The 25,023-nt window shown below is 46.2% G+C and overlaps 1 protein-coding gene across 1 annotated transcript in view; it reads left to right on the forward strand.

Annotated features, from left to right (window-relative positions):
- Positions 1-25,023, forward strand: part of macrod2 (mono-ADP ribosylhydrolase 2) — a 495,356-nt gene that overhangs the window by 450,792 nt on the left and 19,541 nt on the right. Inside the window, exon 9 of the mRNA XM_076286458.1 lies at positions 14,256-14,337. Coding sequence (XP_076142573.1) covers positions 14,256-14,337 — 82 coding nt within the window. The remainder of the gene's footprint in view (positions 1-14,255; positions 14,338-25,023) is intronic.

Consider the following 25,023-nt stretch of genomic DNA (forward strand, 5'->3'; position numbering starts at 1 on the left):
ACAATTGAAAGTGGATATCCTGGCTATCGAATCACACCAGGGAGAGTGCATTTGCACTGATCTGGGTAATCTTCTCAAGTTGTCGTGTTCGCCGTGATTAAAGGCTCCGATGGCGGCGAAGATGGTTTTGTCATCAAGAAATGACCTCATCGGGATTTTCAGGGCGCCCATAAATTCTAGCTCTCCCACCAGTTCCCCCCTAAATGGACGCATCCCTGGAGGGGGCAGGTGGGCTGATATTTATGACCTGGTTTGTCCCCGCAGCGCTCTCCAGTGTCCAGCAAACGTGACCCACTTCTCACTCCAAATGACTTTGGCCTCTTCCTTCAGGGAACCCGAAAAACAAACACAGCTTTAATGAAACACTTAGCTCCATTTTACAGAGCAGCCTCGGGACTGTATTATAACGTCCGCAGTCAGTCCAGCGGCGGCCAGGAGACTAACGGTTATTACTTCGGGCCCCGGCGTATCGAATGTGAGCTTCCATTTCTCGAGCTGTAAAAAGAATCAAGACAAAGAATAACAATAATAAAAGAGGGGGTTGTGGGGGCGGCAGATTAACTCAGGGATTCATGTGAGTGGAATTGTGTTTAATGAGTTGGTGGCGGCCGACCTCGGCTGAGTCGGGCGGAGAGAGCCGGGCGCATATGGCCGGACCCTGCGGCGAGAGGAGGGAAATGATTAGCATTCCGGCATGGGGACACATCCAGTGTGTGTGTGTGTGTGTGTCACCGCGGTCTGCAATTCCTCTTCATTACTGGCACACATACAGTACGCACGCACGCACACACACACACACACACACACACACACTCCTGGCAACCGCACTGAGATACCGCTTCAGGAGACTGGGCCAAGGTAACACAGGAGCCCAGAGCACTAGCTCCGTTTAAGAGACAGACTCAGATTTACATACTGTGCATTTGCAAATGCAGCGATATCTGCGCCATGGCCACACCACAGAAAGTGCACGCTGTGCGTCTTCATTTTACGTGGTATTTATCATACCTATAGCTCATTGGGTAATCAGTCCTTTTCTCCGCCCCCTACCTTCTGTTACTGACACATTTAACCGCAATTTGGATTAAAGGAGAACTCGCGTCAGAGAGCACCAACTTTTTTCATGTTTTTTCCGACAGACAGTGTTCCGTGAACATGATCTCTTGTGTTAAAATTGGCCGAAGTTCTCCTTCAACACCTGCTTTTATAAGGCAGAAATATTTCACCGCAAACAGATGTGCGCTTTCAATGGCAGTTTTCGTACATACAGGAGAATACCTAATTATGCACATTTTATGCTTCTCCTCTCATCTTTTTATACAAAACTCACACTTTCCTGTGACCTTCCTATGAATGCATATGCATGACACGGAAAAGTGCAAATTGCCCTTCTTAACTCCTGCGACAGGCAGTCTGCGGTTTTATCTAAGTACGGCCTGTTAATATAAACCACGTATTATTTTTATGCGCATGTTGCGAAGAAAATATGCCTCAAGTGGGCGCAAAAACGATAGTACACCTGCCCCTCAGAGACAGAGACTTCTCTCTAGTCGTCATCTTTTCCACTTTCACGTCTCCCTCCTCTGGCATCTGTACTTACTTGTGCTCTCCCTCACTTTCTCTCTCTCTCTCACTCACTCTCTCTCTCCCACTCTCTTTCCATTTTTTTGTCTCTGCTTCTTGGTTTGATACACTGTGCTGTATCGCACAGCCCCCCCTCTCTTTGAACCTCTGTTCACTCTCTCTTACTGTCCTCATCTCCCTCCATCCCATCATCTCTCTTTTTTTCTCTCTCTCTCTCTCTCTCTCGCTCTCTCTTTCCCCCTTCTCCCCCTCTTTGTCCCTGATTTTCTTCCTCTCTCCCCCTCTGTGGCATGGTTTGCCATCAGGGCCTGTGTGTCCGGGTAATTAACTGACAGCTGACGCCCTTGTCAGTGACATAGCCGTGCTGCTGCTGCCTCATGAGTGTGGAACGCAGAGGACACATGCTCTGGGAGCGGAGCGGAGCAGCTTTGGGTTGGAGGACGGAGGATACTGCTGCCTCTAAACCTCAAAACACAACCCACGCAATAACTCTCCAGGCAGGCCATTGCCCTGGTGCGTGAGCCCCCTAACACCACTCACTAGCTTGGTGCTGCTCCTTTAAATCAGCACACATATTTCTGCCACACCGGGTGGCCCCACCGGCGCAACTAATGATCCAGAGAGCACAGTGACGTAAACACCAGTCACCGCGAGCTTTAGAAGATTCACCACCACTGCTCGTGCACTGGCCGTGAGTTGGGTTTTTTATTTTCACCTCTAGGCAGTTTGTGGCCATGCCTGCCGAAAAGATCTGTAGTCACGCAAATAAGCATTTACCGTCCTGTGGCTTATGGTGGAGTTGACTCGATATACAGCCTCTATTCCCCCGGTCGCTTACTCATTTTCTTCCCTCCTCCTTCTCGGTGCTCATGGTGTCCAAACAGCTTTTCACGGCCATGCTTTACTTTTTAGTGTCCATTCAGATGTGGAATCGAAGTGCAACTTCTTAAAACATCATTAAACTGTAATACCCATTGGGCATTTATTTAGTAAGTGGCAAATTCTCCTGCTGTTGCAAAAATGGAGTGGAGAGATCTGCCTGGGTAGAGTCTGATAGGATCGTGCTAAAGGGGGACGTTTTCTCCTTCTCTGCACCATCACAACAGCTGTATGCTGTACGCCAGTATCAGGCCAGAACAGAGCTGGCTTGATCAAGGGTCTCACAGCCTCTTTTTATGTTTCCCATTACAAGAAGCAGCGGACTAGAAAAGTGTGTAGCACACCTGAACGCACTCCTACTCGTCCGAGTCATCATCTCAGATCCGTTCGCCGGGGTGTAACTCGGCCTTAAAAAGTTCGGCGCGGCGCGAGCTGGTGAGTCACGGCCCAATTATCCCACACAGCTCTCTGAACACCTGCTGTCCGCCAAGCAAAAGCAAAACAAAGCAAAAGCAAAAGCAAAAGCTGCGCTGAAAGAACACTGTGAAACGTCACATCAAGAAGAATCGCTGCTCACTGAAGTTCACACAGCACACTCACTCTTGTTAACCACAGTCTGAACAACAGTCTGTTAGATGTTATAAAAGTTAGTCACTCATACCTTCAACTTGTTTCTTTTTTGACTGTGTCGGAGTCCATGCCGCTGACGCTCTTTGCCGCTTATGAAACGCAATGTGCACTGTTTTTAAAAAACGTGGCCACTTTTCCACTTTGAGTTGAATTTTTCTCAATTCGATGTGCTCAGGGCGCCTCTGCAAACCGCGAGGGGCACAAAACACGAGGCGCTCTGGGCACATAAGCAGCGCATATAACGCTTACTGCCAATACGAAACAACTTTAAAAAAGGCGCACCTCACCGCAAAAGCCGCATTCTGTCTGATCGGCATCAGGAAGAGTGTGGGTGATGTCTAATCAAGGGGGATTAGGGTCCTCACTGCCCTCTGTCTCTATACTGTGTCCGAGTCCGTGCAAGGCACAGTAAGTCATCAGACGCCACAGCTGCAGGCCGCGCAGCGACACGAGGCGTTTACTGGATTCATCGCGCCGCCACATCAGGCAGTCCCCACGGGGCGTCCATGCTCCGCTCAGCTCTGTATCACACACACACACACACACACACACACACACACACACACACACACACACACACACACACCTCAGCGCCTGAGATCCCGGCTAGTGGTCGCCTGAGGGCATCATCAGGGTCCTGTGTGTTAGCAGCCCCCCGGAGATCAGTGGCAGTGGCAGCAGTGGTGACACAGAAGCCCTGTGATCCTGAGGCGGAGGCTCAGCAGGCGTCGTGACTGATGACGATGGGTTGGATACATTATTGATTAAGAAATGGACTTAAGGCTTCCTCTTATTCCTTATTCTTTTTTATTATCCGTCATACTGTATCCACCATTCTCTCTCTCTCTCTCCTTCTCTCTCTCCCTCTCCCTCTCCCGCTCTCTGTCACTGACTTCTTGTTGAACCCACTTGCCTTGAGGTTTTTTTTTTTTTCCATTTCATTCTGTTTTGCTGTAACAAATAGACGGGGAGGTAATCCATTCCCCAAATGCTCCCTTCTGTGCCCACCAATTCATATCCTCCCAAACATGCCGCACTGAGCCAATACAGCTGAGAGAACTACTGGGGCATTTGCTTTCAGAACTCCTGTTTGTGTGTGAGAGAGAGAGTTTGAGTGTGTGTGTGTTTGTGTGGGTGTGTGGGTGTGTGGGTGTTCCTGTGTGTGTGGCTGTTGTCTCATTGGCAACCCTGTTCCCTACTGTGTTTGCACAGTAGGTAACTAGATCTGAGTCCTAAACACTCACTCTCAGCTCTCAGCTGTACATTAGCATCCACACACACAAACACACACTCAACACACACACACACACACACACACACATATGCACGCACGCACACACTCACACACCCTCATCCATCAGCTGCCTGTGTCAGCCGTAATCATTTCCGTCATGGCGGAGTGCGGGTCCTGTCTAATCAGGGAAGACTTCAGCATTGACTCATGTCGGTCTCATCAGCTGTCTGTGTCTGTGCTGCCTGTGAAGAGGTGCTTCACCTGGGCTCAGCTGCAGTGGAAAAAAATGTTTCACAGTGAAGGCAAGCACATTTAATCTTCCTTCATGTGTATGCATGTTTACCTTCGTGGTTATTTATCCATGATGGAACTAAAGCTTTGGGATCACAGGATGAGGTGTGTGTGTGCGTGTGTGTGTGTGTGTGTGTGTGTGTGTGTGTGTGTGTGTGTGTGACTAAATACCAGTGTGTTGTGTGCATAAGTGTGTGGTGTGCATATGTGTGCATATGTGTCTATGTGTGTGTGTGTGTGTGTGACTAAATACCAGCACACTCCAGCACACTCCAGCTCCTTTCTGGGTGAGTGAGAGGGCTGCTGGTTGCACCCTGATCCTGGCACAGCGTCTGCATCACTCATGCAGTATTGATGCCCTGCTCGTGTCGCTGGCACCCCCACTCAGGGCAAGATGGAGAGTATGCCCACGCTACCCAGTGGCTCGCCAGTCAGACGTGCTGAGCTTAGCTCATTACCCCTCTCACTCTCTGACGCTACCGCACAGCACTACGCTCCATAATCATCTTCCTATTACCAGAGAGATACTCACTCACTCACATGCTCTCTCTCTCTCTCTCTCTCTCTCTCTCTCTCTCTCTCTCTCTCTCTCTCTCTCTCTCTCTCTCTCTCTCTCTCTCTCTCTCTCTCTCTCTCTCTTTATTTTGTGCTTCTGCCTGCCTTGTATATATCTTGCTCATGTTGATTGATTGTTGAAGTTTTGTTGCTTTAATTGTAATAAAGTATCAATTTAAAATCTCAAATTTCTCTCACACTCCCTCTTTTCCTCTTCTTTTGTCTCTCGCTCTCTTTCTCTCTTCTCTTCTCACTCATCATCTTTCTCCCTCTTTCTCTTTCTTTTCTCTTCTCTATCTCTTCCTCTTGTCTTCTCTCTTGTCTGACTTTCTCTGTCTCGCTCTCTTTCTCTCTTCTCACCTCACTCATCCTCTTTCTCCCTCTCTTTCTCTTTTCTTCTCTTTTCTCCTTTTCTCTATCTCTCTTCCTCTTTCTCTGTCTCATATCTTCCTCTATCTCTTCCTCTCTTCCACTTCTCTCATTTTTCCTCTATCTTCCTCTTCCTCACTTCTCTCTCCTCACATTTCCACTCCTTCTTTGTCTCTTTAACACCCCCCCACACACACACACACACACACACCCCTCCGCCATCACCCTCCGCCCCATAGTGTGGGATGTACCCTGGCTTTTCATCATTGTAATTACTACCTTACACCACATCCTGACAATTCACTCCTCGGGATCAATATGCTATTGGTTACATGTTCACATTACTCTGATACATGCGCCCATGACATTATCTTAATGCTCTCATGGTGCACGTTTCGTCGATAGTCCCCATGACAGAGGAGCCGATAGGGGCCTCCCAGTAAAAATCACGCCTGACACAAACGCTTAAACCACACACTTCTTTTGGACGAGCAATTATTTCATTTTTGTTGAAGCCGATGAGCTATTAATGGCGCGGGAGCAGAGAAAGGGTGATTTTGTGCCGTTTTGTGTCCTCCATTTTGTGCCCCTTTATTCCAATGACATGCCATTGGATTGCATTTTACTTGTAAGACGCGGTGGAGTCGATAGGAGAATTTTTCATTAACCGAGAGCCCCTGCATTAGCACGCCTTGTGTGATTCTTGTGACTCCGTCTTGTCTTCTTCTAAAAGCATCTCTAATGCCCTGGTGCTGTTTGAACAGTACACACAGCAAGGCTTTTGGAAAAACAGCTTATGTTTAGTTGGCTAATTCAGTTCAGCAACTTTAAATATTGTGAAGAGAATCCAATCTCCATTTCCATACAGATAGATGAGCTCTTATCCCTGGGTGCCTGGCTGCATATAATTGAAGAGTACTGCCGTTGTTGTTTTTGTTGTCTGTTTATTACTATTATTATTTTCCCTAATCTATATGGAATTAACTAGGCTTTGCACCATTTACAATGTTAACACATCTATTTAGTCACACTTTGCTAAGCATCCATGGGGGAAGAGAGTACATTTGCATCCTCCAACGCTCATCTCTCGTTAGCGCTGTTCATAATCGCTCCCGGACTTGTGGGCGCATGAGTCTGTCTCTCCCAGTCCGCCGCTACATGCATCGCTCAGGCACTTCAGTTTGGAGAAGGGAGAAATCTCTGGATGTTCTCCCCTCTCACGCTTTTAATTTTCATTTTTTTTTCCTGTTTTTCACTGATGTGTGCTTCCTTAAAGGATTTTGCCAGCCACTGCTTTGATGTATAGATCCCAGCGTTTTGTTCAAAGGGCTGACCTTTCCTGCCTCCTCACCCTGCAGCCACCCCTCCTCAACACACACACACACACACACACACACACACACACACACATACACTCTCCCCATTCCCCTCTCCCCAGAAAGTCTCTGAAATGATAATTATGCACCAGGGCCAAGCAGTCTCCCTGGACCTCCACCCCAACCCCCACCGCCTCACCTCTCCTCCTCTCCTCCTCTCCTCCTCCACCTCCTCCACCTTCCTGCTGCCTCCCAGCAGACTGGGTCAATCAATGAATCAATGTCAAACTGACGAGTCGACCAGAGATTCACCTCACCACTCCACCGGCTGTCAAATGTGCCCTCGTCCATAAGTTCTTCTTTACGCAGCCAATGGGCTGCTAGCGGCCAGTCGGACACGGTTAGCGTGTCTTCACGCATCCAATAGGCTTGCGAGCGCCCAGTCAGACACGGCACACAGGGATGTGAGCCTGCTGTTGATCTTCAATGCCGAAGGTGTGAGCTGGTAGATACACTTCTCTCACACACACACACACACACACACAGGCACATAAATACACACAGGTGCAGGCACATAAACACACACACACACACACACACCTACACTCTCTCTCACACTCTGAGGGGAATAACTCAATTAAGTATGGTCTCTGCAGAAGATGGATTTTCGTTTCCTTGACAGGGCGAAATAATCAGGTTTTAGCTATTATTGTGCACGTTTCCTGAAGTTTGGAATGGAAGGAGAAGAGATTACTCAACATTCTTCTCCACACCTGAGAGAGATAGAGTGTGCGTGCATGTGTGTGTGTGTGTGTGTGTGTGTGTGTGTGTGTGTGTGAGTGTGTGTGTGTGAGAGGGTGCAAACTGGCATGCTAATGATAGGCAAATTTAACCCGAGGGCACCAAGGTTCACTCAGGAATATTAAACTCCTCTGGGTTCTTTCATTGGACCCTGCGCCTGTAACCATGGCTTGGCTCATCATTGCAGGGGAGGCCTTAGCCAAGGTTATACTGAGGGGAACGCGTGGGTTTGTTAATCACCCCTCAGCCTGGACCTTACGTTGGGATGCAAAGCTTTGGATAATTTGTCTGAAATGTCCGGAGCTGAATGTAATTTTCTCCCCTACTGATCAGGGCTCCCCCAGAACATCAATCTTCATACATCAACCTCAGTTCTATATCATCATTACCGATCCTATTATAGCTGTCTTCATATAGGCTCCTTTTCATTGTATATAATATTATAGTGTAGTAGTATTCTCCCTGCAGTCATTGCATATAGTATTATAGTGTAGTAGTACTCTCCCTGCAGTCATTGCATATAGTATTACAGTATAGTGTAGTAGTATACTCCCTGCAGTCTTTTATTTGTCCAAGTTCATACTGTGAACTTCTTGATATTTGTTTGTTTGTTTGTTTGTGTGTGTGTGTGTGTGTGTGTGTGAGAGAGAGAGGAAAGAGCATATGTGGTTGTGTACATACACAAATGTATCATCTTTCCAACATTGTTTATGTGCATTCTCACATCATTACCATCTTCTCTCTCTCTCTCTCTCTCTCTCTGTGTGTGTGTGTGTGTGTGGCTAGTCTGTTCCGTCGGCTGCCAGGCCTCTTTAATTAGTGTCCATTCATGCGCTGTATGGCTCAGGTGTGTGTAATTACACTGCTAATAAGGGCTGGAAACTCTTCCCCTGTCCTTTGCCTCCCCCTCTTTCCCCGCTCCAGGCCTCCGCAGCTAACCGCTAACACACACACACACACACACACACACACACACACACACACATGTGCATGCTAACATACACTTCCCCTCTGTGTCCCTTCCAGCCCTTCTCTTTACCAGGCCCAGCGACCTACCCGAACTCATGACCCCGGCGTGATCGATCCCCTTTGACCCTGCTGGTCAATGAGAACTACTGCTCGCCTCTCCAGAGCCCGACTGTCTCGCATTGATTAAGTGGATTTTTTTTTTTTTTTAAACACGGCCCCCAAATGCATGCTTTCATTTGGTCCTTAATAAAAAACCCCCTCTTGCGTTAACCCCTCTGGTGACTCTGAGTAGATTGGGAACGAATATCCTTTATCTGCCCTCGTGCTCCGTGGGAATTGGATCCGTGACCTCGGCATTCCGGGTGCCCTTCACTCTCGGTCGACTTCCAGGATCGCCTGATCGTATCCACAAGCCGTCATCAGTGCAGTAGGCGCTACACATAACTTGGTCGCTATCCTCGCTATCAGTCATATGGTGCTGCTCAGCAGTCCTGTGGCTGGATCTTTAAACGTATCCAGGTGGTATCTGTCCTGCTTAGACAGAAAAACAGTAAAAAGTGTAGAAAAAGAGGGGAAAAAAACTAGCATGCGGGCAACGAGTCCCTTATATTACCAGTGACGGCAACAAGACGGCAACACCAGTAACAAAGTGCGCGTGCAAACCTGGCCCATCTGATATTTCTGGCAGTGCCCTCGGTGTAATTACGAGCCTGGGTGCCCGTAGATGACAGATCATCTGTTAGCGGCTGGTGGGGAATGCGCCATGGCACCTGGTGGGGGCTCAGTCACTGGCACTGGCCCGGGGATGTGCTCCCACTGCCAGCCATCCCGCACAAGCCCTGGCCCTGCTGTCTTCTCACCCCAACCCACTCCACCTCCACCTCCACCTCCACCACCACCATCAGGGGCTCCACTTCATCCCTCTCCTTCAAGCTTTCTGAGTAAAAAAAAAAGAATGAATAAAAAAAATGTGGAAAAAAAAGAAGCATGCCATCATCATCATCGCCTCCCAAATGGCGTGCGAACATGTTTTAGCACGGTGACGGCTGGTCAGGGGCGAACTGCCTGCACATTAGGCACATTAATTACTTCCTGTCCTAGATGGATCCCCGGCACATTATCGCTGCTGTGGAGGTAGAGGCGCAGCGTGAGGGTGCCAAACGGGTTCTAACAGACGTGGACGCTGGCGTTTTTGACATCTTCGTGGGGCCTGGGCATTATGTGTGCGAGGTGGAAAAAGTAGAGCTTGTCATGGCGCTCAGAGAAGTAGGGGAGGGGAGGAAGGGGGCAGGGGGAGAGGGGAGGTTTTTAATTGTCCTGTTGTGCTGGAAGACACAGTGAATAATTCCCCGCTCATGAGCTCCGCATCACGCCAGCCAGCCAGCCTCCCAGCCTTCCAGCCACCCGGTCGGCCCTTTTGCCTCCCACTTCAGAAATGGGCCTTTTGTCCTGGACGTTATTGTGTGAGCTCACGTTTCCAGGCAGTCCTTCCTCACCCCCACCCCACTGCTCCGCACCCCCACCCCAACCCCACCCCACTGGCGAGCAGGGACCCAATCATCTCGCTCCCTCCCCTTGGCAATGGCCCTTCAATCAGAGATGAGTAATGGCAGCACAGGGCCTCCATGCAGCGATCCCAGCTTTCTAATTACTCTTTCATTAACTCTCTCAACCTTGGCTCCCGCACGCTTCTTCACTGGCTGTGGTTTGCCGTTTGCAGCAGGAGCTCCCCTCCCTCCCTCCCTCTCTTTCTCTTTCTCTTTCTCTTTCTCTTTCTCTGTCTCTCTCTCCATCTCCCTCTCGCTCTTTCTCTCGCTCTCTCTCGGCACAGGGGTCCAGCAGCTCTTTATCAGTGGCCAGTTCCCAGCATACCTTTATAAGCGCTATCTAACAAGCCCAGTGTCTCTGTGTGAACAGCACGCGGGGCCCCTGTTTAAAGACCTGTAAATAAAATCACTGGACAAAGATGACCCCCCTCAGTAAAGAGTAGCACCGCTCGCTGTACATCCACACAGGGCTCGGTGGAAATAAGTTGCCGCTGAGATTTAAAGTGCAGCATTTGAAGGGGGTGGAGGGACTGTATGGAGAGTTTTAATCCTGTATCTGTAATATGCCATGACGCGTCGGGGTGCTAAGCGCTCGGCTCAGGGGTTTCACATCAGACTTTTTTACGTTGCTGTCACAGAATTTCTTAGCTTAACCTTGCAGTATTTAATCACTTGTAAAGGCAGAAATCATCACACTTTTGATGCAGCGTGCCTAAACATTGATCTGCCGTGACAAAATAAACAGGAAGTCTGTAAGTGTGTGTTTAATGGGCTATACTATGCATGGCACCAGGGAGACACTGATCGATGACTACCTCTCTACCACACTGGTATCAGAGGAGTCGCTGTTTACATGTTAAAAACATGAACTCAAATTCAAATGGGAATGGCCTCTACTTGCTGTTATCTTCAAGTCAGTTTTTATTTAGTGTGTAGTGTCTGAAAATGCATGCAAATTTAATCATGTCCAGTCTAATAATTAATTTCATTTTCTAAATATTACCAGCAGATATACTGTTCTGTACATTTCCATTATATATCCATTACTGGACCTGGGCCCAAGTGAAAAAACACAGAATGTGTGGAAAAAAATAAAAACTGTAAAGGGAATTAACGTCCCTTTCCTGCACGTCTCCCTCTCCAAGCCCCCTCCTCCTCCTCCTCCTCCCTCGTCCCCGTGCCTCTGTGCCAGGTGTGGTGGAGAGTGTGGTGTTGGGGTGAGTGTGGTCCCTGTGAGCCCAGCTCCTCCTCACCTCCCCTCTCATGCAGCGCACTACACCGCACCACACCGCACTGCACCGCACCGCACCGCACACCCCAGGAGTCCGCCTGTCCTTTAATGATCTACATAAAAGCAGAACAAATCCCAGCACGACACTTCAGATGTGTGTTGGTGTGTGTGTGTGTGTGTGTGTGTGTGTGTGTGTCTGTCTGCGTTCTGTCTGTGTGTGTGTGTGTGTGTGTGTGTGTGTGTGTGTGTGTGTGTGTTAATGTGTATTTATCTGTGTGCCTGTATCTCCTTTTATGCACACCTTTTCAGTGCAGTGTTTGAGTATGTTTGTGTGTCGCCCATCTATCTCCCTTTGTGCACGTCTTTCCTGTGTGCTTGTCTCTGTCAGTGTGTCAGTGTCTGTGTGTGTGTGTGTGTGTGTGTGTGTGTGTGTGTGTGTGTGTGTGTGTGTGTGTGTGTGTGTGTGTGTGTGTGTGTTTTCACATGAAGGTTGCGCTGGGACGGGGGTGCTGCCTTTGTGTTTGTGTTTGTGTTTGTGCAGCGTCTGTGTGACTCCACGTGAAACGTAAACACCTGATCTCAGTGGGCTCTCCTTGTTAAGTAGGGGGATTATAAGGACATAAAAAATAAAAAACAGCAGCAGCACAGAGTGTGTGAGTGTGTGAGTGTGTGAGTGTGTGTGTGTGTGTGTGTGTGTGAATCTCCCAGGGCCCAGCTGCTGTCCTGCTCTTGTCTGGGTGGGACTTGCAGGTGAAGCAGCACAGCGCAGCGTAGCGCCAGCTTATCCCTCCCCCCCTCCCTCCCTCCCCCCATCTGTCCCCCCAGTCTGTCTCCACTCCTGCCGGCCTCAAAGCCAGTGGCTCACTTCTCCACAAGCCCCAAGAGGAGATACGTGTTTTACCAACAAAGACCTGGCTGCTTCAACACCACATCATACACACACACACATACACACACACACACACACACACACACACACACACACACACACACACACACACACACACGCACACAAACACGCATATGCACACACACATACACGCACACACACACGCGCGCGCACATGCACACATACAGTATATGCACACACACACACGCACACACACACACACACACACACACACACACAGAACTCCTCTGGGGACGTTTACAAAAATAAAAATGTTGCCACTCGCCGGTCACCCCCTGACATTTTGCTCCAAAGGGCAGGTTATAAACTATTAATGGACAGCGGTCTGCTCGGACGGACCCTGAAGGCAGACGTGCCTCCCTGACAGAAAAAAAAAAAGAAAGAAAGAAAGAAAGTCCTCATGTGGCGCCATGGTGGCAACTGAGATTGCGAGACTGTGAGGGGGCCAAAGCTTTCCCCAGAGAACACAGCGCTTCTCAGCTGCATCCATCGAGTAGCACCTCCTCCTCTTCCTCTGCCTGCCTCCTCTACCATTAGGGACAATGGGGAGGCCATTGCATGGCCATGTTGGAATATTGCAATAGTCAGTGGAGCGATTATCTGACCTCCCCACTGTGTGACATATCATCCTCAGCAGGGGGAGCTGGTATACCTAGGGCAGTGTGCAGAAATAGAGGAGGATGGAGAGAGAGAGAGAGGGAGCGAGAGAGAGACAGACTGAAAAGAGCAGGGCTGGAGTGCTAGCTTATACTTGCTGTGTGTTTGGTTTGTTTACCTGACAGTTCAAATCTGTCTTTCCTCCCAGCGAACAGTGCGTTTGCATGGGGTTGATTTGGTGAAATGATATACAATGTTACATCCAACTTCTGAATGCTCCGAGAAAATGGGACATCTGTGCTTTGTTAATAAGTCAGAAAGAAGCAAACCCAAATGGCTGTGTTTTCCATTGGATGAGCCAGCTGCATTTCGAGGGTGGGCGTGCATGTGCATGTGCATTGTGTTTCAAAAAGCCGCAGAGGAATCCACAAAGAGGAATAGAGTGAGTCAGCGAGAGAGAAAGACAGAGAGCGAGAAAAAAAGAGGGAGAGGGAGGGAGAGATAGAGAGTAGTTGCTTTTATCACTCTCTTCTCCACAAAGAGATGTCAAGGGTGAAACCTGCAACTGATTCCTGTGGCCCTCGAGTCTACACAGGAGATTCCGTTTCTCTCTGATCTGCTGCGTGGTGACGCCATCTGTAAAAGTCTTCACAGGAGATGGGAGTTGGGGAGGAGGAGGAGGGGGGGGGGGGGGTGGAGGGGTTGACTTGATGTGGGGTGGGTGGTCCAGAACAAGCAATCGACTAATTGGTTTGGCGCTTATGGTATGTTTTCTCATGGTGCCGTTAAGCAGTGAAAGCACTCAAGTGCATCTCTCTTGAACTAGCTAATGAAGCAGCTCAAACAGGTGACATATCTTAATGTGGTGTTTGGGGCAGTGTGCTTTGTGGACACTTCCACGTTGGGTGGGTTTGTGTGGTCAGAGACGAGACCTCCGAGGCCAAAATGCGGACAATAGTAATGTGTCAGTGATTAATGTCTTTTCCATCAGTGGAAATCACAAATGAACAGGTGTTCAAGGGAATGTCATGGATATGAAAGCTGCTATTCTATTTTGTGTGAAATCTCAATCGTGTGCATGAAGGTTGATTCTGAAAAGCACAGAGCGAACTTACAGGAACTGCTGCTAATACCATTAGCTTCTGCAGGATGAATTAATGGTGCCTGAGACGGTGGTTTTGAATGTCAAAATGAAATCAATTGACTTTGGGGTTATATCCTGAATGCCTTTTCTTATTCACTGAAGGAAGTGAGCTGTTTTAATTATGAAAATCCCTCTCTCTTTCTCTCTCTCTCTCTCTCTCTCTCGCTCTCTCTCTCTCTGCTTCTTCTCATTGCGCAGGTGGACCGTGTCATATTCTGTGTCTTCCTGGAAACGGATTACAAGATCTACAAAGAGAAGATGGCTGAGTTCTTCTCACAAGGTAATGTGCCTTTTCCCCCCTGAATTCTGATTCTCTAAACCGATGTGTTGCCTCCTCGGTCTCCTGAGGTGAACTGCTTCCTCGAGTCAGATTGGTACGTGGAGGTCATGAAGATGCGGGCGTGTGAGGTCACTGTAAGGTCAACCCCAGAAGCCCCTTCACCACACTGTGCCTGTCACCTCCACACATCATGCCTTAGTGCTCATCTTACTTCCTCACAAGTTCGCAAGTTCACATTTTTTGATGGCACAGAAAAAACTGTGTATTGTGTTCTGCAGTGGAAATTATTAAGAAATATTTTGCTTGTTTGTTTGTTTGTTTGTCAGTGACCTACTTAAGGATCTCATCATCCATCTGTCACACTGCCTGGGCTGTTTTTACACACACAGTGTTGGTGGATAAAAAAAAAATCCATTTCCCCTCTCACACTCCTTGCGATTCAGCACTTGTACCTGAAAAGCTGTGAAGTTGCGAGTGTGTGAATGTCGCCTCACTAAATCACTGCTTTTCTCACCGCGTATAAATTACGCAGTCAAGCGCGCAGAGTCCACCTGCAGGCCAGCGGTGAACTCCGAGTTAACCCAGAAGCTGCCATGTCGTCCCAGATAGAGGGACCTCCGTGTAGCTCCTACTGTACCTGCCTCTCCTCGGGGACACACAGGGGGCCCGATCTTATTCTGAAGACCAGATGTTCTCATTCTGCTTTCGTACGCCCCGTGGCGACAGCTACCAGGCCTGTCTCCGCCCTCACCGAGGCCTGGATTAGTGCACTGTCATTCAGTGGAGTGATTTGTGTGGGGTGTAACTGGGGCCGCCTGTGAAAGTGACCGACCGGCGCACGGTCGGCTCCCTGGGCTATCTCAGAGGGCCTGTTCTCGTTTCAGTGGTGTCGCAGGGTGATTTAGATCCAGGTGGGGCTGTGGAACAGTGTTACACTAGTGTTATGGGATGCACAGTGTTGTAAAGGGCACTCCTCAGCAGACCTACAACCGCCCCCCCCCCCCCCCACACACACACACACACACACACACACATATACACACACATCCCTAGCCCTCCTAGACATTAACACCCACCCCCCCATTCCCAAAAATAAACACATGAAGAGTGCCCTTTACAACACATTACAGTTACATTACAGTGTTGTAAAGGGCACTCCTCATTTCCTCAGCAGACCCCAGCCGTTTCTGACACCAAACACCAAACAGCAGTGTACCAAACACCATACAGCAGTGTACCAAACCCCAAACAGCAGTGTGCCAAACACCATACAGCAGTGTACCAAACCCCAAACAGCAGTGTACCAAACACCATACAGCAGTGTACCAAACACCATACAGCAGTGTACCAAACACCAAACAGCAGTGTAGACAAGGATTAAAGTTTTCCGTCATATGACGGATTTCCGTCAATTTGATTTTAGAAATGTCATATTTGAGATCGATGCAGATCCTATGAGGGGGGGGGGGGACTATCACCTTTTCTTTTCATTTTTTGAGGCAACTACAAATATTAGGTCCGATGAATTAATGTGTGTGATGGTAAATGTTTAAAGGGGTCATAGAATGCAAAACCGAGTTTACTTTGTCATAGATGAATAGCGATAGTTCAGTGGGTGAAATGGATATACAGAGAACTTCAAAACCCCATCGACACCTCCTTCCTATGCAAATCTCACAATTAGAAACTCCCGCCATAAAACGGGCGAATCCCAACGAAGCTCCGAGTTTACACAAACTCGGGGGTGGTACCTTATTTGGCTCTGGCCTGTACATTTGTCACGCATCAAAATTTACATACAGACCAGCCCACTGGTGCTCTGAGCCCAGGAACATGAATGGAGAACGAAGATGAGACAAACACTAGTTTAGCTGCCTGCTCGTTTACTTCCACAGGAATTATAAAGCAGACAGTTCTTCAAGGATATTGAAAATGAGCCACGGTCGTAAATGCAGTGTTACCTGGCTGAAACTTAGGCTACAAAGAAAGCTGAGACTTTCCATAGTCTTCCCAAGTAGGCTATAACGTTATAGCCTACGAACTGCACAGAGCTCCTGCCCAGCTAACTGGATGTCCTGTTGTAAGATCGCATATTACCACTACAATAATGTATGTAACTCCTAATCAGATGACCTATTCACCAGGAGAATATACATACTGACTAAAACGAGTACTTTCCTTTCAAGGAGCTCTCCTTTCACTACAGCATAGCCTGAACTGCCCACGACTGGCTACAAACTTTTCAGCTAGCTTCTAACTGGACATCTTGACAAAAATTGCACAAGGGTACAAGTTGTAAAACATTTGTTTGTGTGCAAATTAATAACTTCTGTTGCTTACAATGCTAAGTATTACAGCTAGCTAACTGGGCTACGTGTGGCAAACTCAAGTAAATGACAAAACTTACCACTCTGAAGTAGTCATTTCCAATCTATGGGCGACTGGTTGCTCCTCTATTTCAGATTCTTCCTCTGATTCAGGTCTCTGATCCAAATATGGTGTTCAACACCTATGTCTCCATAGTATTTCCACCTTGGCTGTTTCAGTGAGTGCTGTCGGCCATGTTTGCGTCTTTGCTCCGGAGCTTCGCTCGTTGTAAACCAACCAATCAGCACGCAGGTCATCTAAATATTCATGAGCATACCATAAAAGGAAGAAAACCTCTCGTTTCATTCTAGGGCTTTTAACCAGGCTTGCATTAGGGCGCATAGAACAGCACATATGCCATTTTCAGCCCAACCAATGTTACACACCCTATTCAGAGACCTTAAGGACCAGCACAAAATACCCTATATCATCATTCTATCACCCCTTTAAAGACCTAATAATGTTCTTGACAACTTTCTGTGTCTCAATCAGTGGCCGCTCAAGAACAAGCCTACGTCAGCCATGAGTTTCGCTTTGTTTATGTTGTAGCTACACGCTTGTCTCATTGGCCTGGGGCGTTTGCTTAAAAAAAGAACACGTATGGAGGACTAATAATGGTCTAAAAGTTGGATTATAGTGACACAATCGAGACAGCTGATGAGGTTGGCCAATGCGTTTAACTTTTTTTGGATATGATATTGTGAGCTCTATGTGCTAATTCGGAAAAGAAGCGTAGGCAATTTCTTACTATTGCGAACTCTTGTCAGGGGAGGTCATTCATTTTGGGTGTCACCTATGACTTGAACAGATAGCCTGCTATGCCACCCGATGTAGGCTACTTATTGTTACAGTTTTTAATCAATGCCACTAACATTATGTACAGCGATGCAATATAAACCTAGCCTATGCAATTTATTATCCCGTCTGTTATGACATGTACAACAATGTTTTTCACAATTTGCGAAGGAAGGTTTTGACTGAGAGTGTTAACATAAAATAATAATAATATTGTCATCATCGCGAACTGTTTAGTAAGGGGGTCAGTCGTGTTTGTGACGCACAGACAGCCTTGTAGCCTATTTTGCTTAGGCCTCACTTTTAACGACAGTAGGCTAGGTTGTGAGTGTATGTTGACAAAAAATAACCATGCAATTAAAATAGTCAACTTAAAACTTTGCTATAAAATATTATTAATTTATAGCACAAAACCATAACCAGTAGGCCTAGAACCTCGCATATTAGCGTCATTTGTATGAGTCTATTTGGCAAGGCCACTAGCTGTCATGGATGCGTTGTTGCTAAAGGAAGGCAGGTGTCAAAAAATTTAAAAATAAATGGAGATGGGCGGCTGTTGGAAATGGGAGAGAACTAACAAGCCATGGTGTAAAGAAATTAAAGTGCCAGAGGTTTGCTTTTGCGCGGTTTGCTGCAAGAAAATTGTTTATGGATGCAATAGGAAAACGTTTTAGTACGCCACCAATCAGAAGACCGCCATAAGATTAACGTCTGTGCATTTCAGGACATCTTCCCCACCTGGTGCAACTAGCCACCACAACAGCTACGTTTATCTACTGACCGTTTTTACGTTTAGGAAGTAGGCTACGCATGTTCTTTCATAGCGCAACACGACCTTCCTCACCAACCTCTTGTCAACCTTATACAATCTGTTGCTGAAGACAAAAGCGCCCTCTCCAGATTGTCGTTATCAAATGTGCAGACCGCCTGCATGAGCACACACAGTATTGCTACTCATTGGAAAACTGAGTTGTCTGTAAAACTCAAAATTACCATGTTTTCATTAAATGCGGATGAGGCAACAAATGGAAATATGAACAATATCTAGAATGTTCTGATTCGTTACTTTGATGAGGAAATTGGAAGTCTTGCAAACGTGATTTTATAGATTTTACTTGTGTTGAATTGCATATTAACAAGAAAAAAAATCTCCCCTTAAACACTTTTGGCCTGAAGTAATTGAATAAGAGTGTAAGTAAGCCTTTCTACAATATTGCTGCAGTAGAAAAGAACAGCAATGGCTAATCAGCAATGGTCAGGGATGGTGCTAAAATATATTTTTGTTCATCAGGAACTCAATCTCAATCAAGAACACTCTCAATTCGCCTTATTCACATGGTGGCCATTGGCGGCTAAAACAAGGCTACAGGGTAGACAACCCATAGGATTGTTATGTTCTATGCATTCACCTGTAGGTGGCATTAATTATATAGTAAGTGTCCCCTGTAGCCTCGTTTTGGTTTAAACAATGGCCGCCGTGTGAATAAGGCGAATACTCCCTTTACTTTGCTGTTTGCGTCTTTTTGTACATTAAAAACCAATAGGTCGCGACCGCAAAAGGGGTGCTATTTCTATAGGTAGATATGAACAACGTATGACTTATGGCCTGAAAAAAGTTCAGTTAAATGATTTTTTTTTCACTTTAATCCCTGAGTGTAGAGCTGTGTAGAGCAGTTTAGAACTGTGTAGAGCTGTGTAGAGCTGTGTAGAACAGTGTAGAGCTGTGTAGAGCTGTGTAGAGCAGTGTAGCTGTGTAGAACAGTGTAGAGCTGTGTAGAACAGTGTAGAGCTGTGTAGAGCAGTGTAGAACAGTGTAGAGCTGTGTAGAGCAGTGTAGGGCAGTGTAGCTGTGTAGAGCAGTTTAGAACTGTGTAGAGCTGTGTAGAGCAGTGTAGGGCAGTGTAGCTGTGTAGAGCAGTTTAGAACTGTGTAGAGCAGTGTAGAACAGTGTAGAACTGTGTAGAGCAGTGTAGAACAGTGTAGAACAGTGTAGCTGTGTAGAACAGTGTAGAGCTGTTTAGAGCAGTGTAGAACAGTGTAGCTGTGTAGAACAGTGTAGAGCAGTGTAGCTGTGTAGAACAGTGTAGAACAGTGTAGAGCAGCATAGAACAGTGTAGAGCAGTGTAGCTGCTCACATGCACATAATATTCATATATTAAATATATAGAGCACACAAGCTGATGTTGTCATACACAGGCATGCATGCAAGAACATACATGTACTCACTCATCTAGAGGATCATGAATGCATACAGACATTTGCTTACACACACACACACACACACACACACACACACACACACACACACACACACAGACACTAATATACTGCTATATAAGCTGTCTGCGGTGTCTGTACACACACAAACAAACACACACACAGAGATGCATAATCCCTCAGGGCCTGGCTGTGTACTGCGTTTACTCGATAGCCTCTAATTAAAAAGCTTGGCCTTGTGCTCTCAGCAGTCAATATGCATACACTGACACATCAGGTGATGCAGTGTGTTAAAGACCCCTCCATCAGCGTGCACACAATTCACAACTTCTGCTCCAAGAACAAAAATATATATAAAAAAAATATATAGAGAGGCTAAAATAATTCTGCCATCCACAATAGACATTAAACCAGTTAGTTCTTTACATTCAGTCTTAGAAGTTTTGAGAAATAATCTTAAAGGTGTGAGAGTGCAGGTGGGCATGAATTATTATGAAGTATGTTTTGTTATTAGGAGGTGAGCTCTAGGAGGGCACCGGTGGGGTGCGGGGGTGGCAGCACGCTGGTGGTGGCAGATACGCTGGCATTAATTGTGATCTTCGACCTTCAGTGTCAAGGCCGTTCATTTCATTTTCTCCTGGGCCATTTAAGATGGTTAAGTGCGTGTGTGCGTTTGTGTGCCTTTTTGTGTGCGTTTCTGTGTGTGTGTGTGTGTGTGTGTGTGTGTTTGCTCGCTCGTGTGTATCACTGTGTGTGTGTGTACACTTGTGTTTGTGTGTGTGTGTGTGTATGCATGCATTTGTGTGTCTGTGTGTGTGTGTGCTTGCTTGTGTGCATCACTGTGTGTGTGTGTGTGTGATAATGCATGCATTTGTGTGTGTGTGTGTGTGTGTGTGTGTGTGTTGGCGCGTTGATTAATGTTATTCATAAGTCCTGTTACAGTGGCTGCAGACTGCAGGAGATGTGTTGGCATTCCGCTTCACACCTGCGGCAGCAGTGCTTCATAAGACACTTACGTCCCACACACACATTCACACATACACACGCACACACACACATTCACACATTTATATACACATACACGCACACACACATTTATATACACATACACACGCACACATACGCACACATTTATAAACACATACACACACACACATACTGTACACACACATTTACACACACACAAACACACACACACACACACACACACTCCTTTCTCTGTGAGACAAAGCACTTACCTGCTCTTTTATTACTGCTATTCAAATGATATGGAACGCAGGAGCAGTTGTCTCTTGTGCACTTGGTTAATATTTTTGGTTGTTAAAACAGCCCCATTTCACACACGGTTAAACTTTTCATTATGGCCATGGCCATTTTTCCTCTATATTACACCTTTGATTAGAATGTAGAAGAGTTAACGTTTAAGAGGAGTGTGTGTGTGTGTGTGTGTGTGGGGGGGGGTAGATGGGCTGGTTAACACACCCAAGGTTTCTCTATGGAGGGATCTCTGAGAGTGATTGGGGGCTAAATCAAAAGAGGGATAGTACCCCCCCCTCTCCCTTCCTCTCCTCTCCCCCTCGGTGTTGTTTCAGAGGGACACAATGTGACTGAATTAGCTTGGCTGGGGTCCTTGGCGGCGCCTGCAGCAAATGTGTGAAAATAACAGGGTCTGGACGGCTCTCCCCCAACACCTCATCATCGGCACCGCTGGGAACAGTCAGTCAGGAAGGAGCAGCGCAGCTACACACTCACGACTAGCCTTAGCTCACAGGCTCTCTCTTTCACTCTTTTATTCTCTCATTCTGTCCCTCTCTCTTGCTCTGACTTTCTCTCTCTCTCTCTCTCATTTCATTCTATTCCTATCTCTGGCTCTGACTCCCTCTCTCTCTCCCTCTCTCTCTTTCTCTCATTCTATCCCCCTCTTTGCTACTGACTTCCTCTCTCTCTTACTCTCTCTTTCTCTCATTCTATCCCTCTCTCTCATTCTATCCCTCTCTCTTGCTCTGACTTTCTCTCTCTATCATGCACAGTATCTCTATTCTTCCTTTCTTGTCCTCTTTCCTCTGGTTTCCCTCCAGCCCCTCAATCCCGTCTCAATCCCGTCTCAATTCCTTCTCAATCCCATGGGCAATCTTAATTTCTATTCAAGCAACACACACACACACACACACAAACACACACACACACACACACACACACTTCTCTCACTCTCTCTCTACCATAAGGTTGTAGAGTTCTGCTAAAGCATTTGAGTTGGGTGCATGCAAGTTGCATCAGATAGATCAGTAGGGAAGGATAGTCGGGGAACATTAACAAATATAGCCGCAAGCGGCAATGGCGGGCCCGAGCACCTGCGGGCCGCAACCCATGACATGTCGGAATCCAACAAAGAACTGACGTGGTGCATTTGTGAAATGTACATATTTGATGTGTGTGCTACTTGTTTTTGTATTTTATTTTCTGCCACATGTACTTGCTTGGCCAGGTGGGGGCGCAATGCAAGGCAGGCCCATTGGGTGTCATCATAATCATAGTATATATTAACCTGAGAAATTTCAGACCATTCATTTTAAGCAAAGAACATTTCTGATACACTTTTTGGTTGGCCAGATGGTGGCGCTATGTTAGGCATGCAAATTACACATGTGAAGATCGATCATCACAATAATGATATCCAATTTTTTTGTAAACTTTCAGATCAATCACTTAAGGCATTGTCCATTTTCTGGCACATTTCCTGCTTGACCAGGTGGTGGCGCTATGCCAGGCCGGCCCATTGGGTGTCTGGATATCATCATAATTATAATATCTATTAACATTAGAAGTTTCAGACCATTTATTCAAAGCATAGAGCATTTCTGGCACATTTCCTGCTCGGCCAGAAGGTGGCGCTATGCTAGGCCTGTGAATTACGCATGTGAATATCATCACAATAATGATATCCAATATTTTATAACGTTTCAGATCAATCACTTAAGGCATTGTCCATTTCTGGCAAATTTCCTGCTTGGCCAGGTGGTGGCGCTATGCCAGGCAGGCCCATTGGGTGTCTGGATATCATCATAATCATGATATCTATTAACCTGAGAAGTTTCAGACCATTCATTCAATGCACTGTGATTTATGACACATTTCCTGTTTATGTGGTGAGATATTAAAATCATATCAAATATATTACAACATTCAAAAATCCATTCACAATTTAACATCAGCGACATCTTGGCATAATGTTTGCCAAATTTCAAATGAATCTGACAAACCGTCTTGGAGGAGTATGTTCAAATTGATCATGTGACATCAGTATAATTGTCATTCTTTCTGTTGCCAGTTGGTGGCGCTATGCCAAACATGCATTATGGGCATCTGAATATTATCATTAACATGGTCTTTAATGACCTGTGAAATTTAAAACATTTCAAGCCATGCATGGTGAATTATGACACATTTATTGTTTATGTGGAAGGGTATTAAAATTAATAATTTCGCCATTTCGTCAAATTACAACATATCAAAAAACAACTTCACAATTTATAATCAGGAACATCTCGGCATCATGTATACCAACTTTGACATGAATCGGAGCAACCGTCTAGGAGGAGTACGTTAAAATTGATCATGTCCACAACGCACAAAATCTCAATTACCTCACTTCCTGTGGGCGTGGCTAATGGCATGTTAATACAAAAGTTGTTTGTTTTTGGGAGTTACATACACCCACCAAATTTGGTGTGTGTATCTAAAACTATATGCCAACCACAAGTCACTGTGACGTAAGGGGGCGCTATGGAGTTCCTGGGCAACGCCCGGTGCCAAGCTTTTATCCCTGTCTATTCACTGTACCACTTGATGTGTGTGCTAAATTTCATGCGTTTTCGACTATGTTAACCACCTCAAAATATTTGCCAACCACGAGATCAGTCACCTAAGGAGGCGCTAGCGAGTCCCTGGGCCACGCCCGGGGTCAAGCTCTTGTACCTAACTGCGATGCATGACACCTGACGTGTGTGCCAAATTTCAAGAGGTTTCGACCATGTTAACCACGTCAAAAACAGGAAAGCAAAAAAGTGAAATAACAATAATAATAATAATAATAAATAATAATCCTTACAAAAACAATAGGGCCTTGCGCCCTTCGGGTGCTCGGGCCCTAATAATAATAATAATAATAATAATCCTTACAAAAACAATAGGGCCTTGCGCCCTTCGGTGCTCGGGCCCTAATAATAAATATAGCCGCAAGCGGCAATGGCGGGCCGGAGCACCTGTGGGCCGCAACCCGTGAAATGTTCGGAATCCAACAAAGCAGCGACGTGGTGCGTTTGTGAAATGTACATATTTGATGTGTGTGCTATTTGTTTTTGTGTTTTATTTTCTGCCACATTTACTCGCTTGGCCAGGTGGGGGCGTAATGCAAGGCAGGCACATTGGGTGTCATCATAGTCATAATATATATTAACCTGAGAAATTTCAGACCATTCATTTTAAGCAAAGAACATTTCTGATACACTTTTTGGTTGGCCAGATGGTGGCGCTATGTTAGGCATGCAAATTACACATGTGAATATCATCACAATAATGATATCCAATTTTTTTGTAAACTTTCAGATCAATCACTTAAGGCATTGTCCATTTTCTGGCACATTTCCTGCTTGACCAGGTGGTGGCGCTATGCCAGGCCGGCCCATTGGGTGTCTGGATATCATCATAATTATAATATCTATTAACATTAGAAGTTTCAGACCATTTATTCAAAGCATAGAGCATTTCTGGCACATTTCCTGCTTGGCCAGAAGGTGGCGCTATGCTAGGCCTGTGAATTACGCATGTGAATATCATCACAATAATGATATCCAATATTTTATAACGTTTCAGATCAATCACTTAAGGCATTGTCCATTTCTGGCAAATTTCCTGCTTGGCCAGGTGGTGGCGCTATGCCAGGCAGGCCCATTGGGTGTCTGGATATCATCATAATCATGATATCTATTAACTTGAGAAGTTTCAGACCATTCATTCAATGCACTGTGATTTATGACACATTTCCTGTTTATGTGGTGAGATATTAAAATCATATCAAATATATTACAACATTCAAAAATCCATTCACAATTTAACATCAGCGACATCTTGGCATAATGTTTGCCAAATTTCAAATGAATCTGACAAACCGTCTAGGAGGAGTATGTTCAAATTGATCATGTGCCATCAGTATAATTGTCATTCTTTCTGTTGCCAGTTGGTGGCGCTATGCCAAACATGTATTATGGGCATGTGAATATTATCATTAACATGGTCTTCAATGACCTG

The sequence above is a fragment of the Alosa pseudoharengus genome, unplaced genomic scaffold (assembly GCF_046254945.1).
Source record: "Alosa pseudoharengus isolate Yale_2024_CS ecotype anadromous, Long Island Sound unplaced genomic scaffold, YU_APseudo_1.1 YU_APseudo_1.1_scf_15, whole genome shotgun sequence".
Lineage (NCBI taxonomy): Eukaryota > Metazoa > Chordata > Actinopteri > Clupeiformes > Clupeidae > Alosa > Alosa pseudoharengus.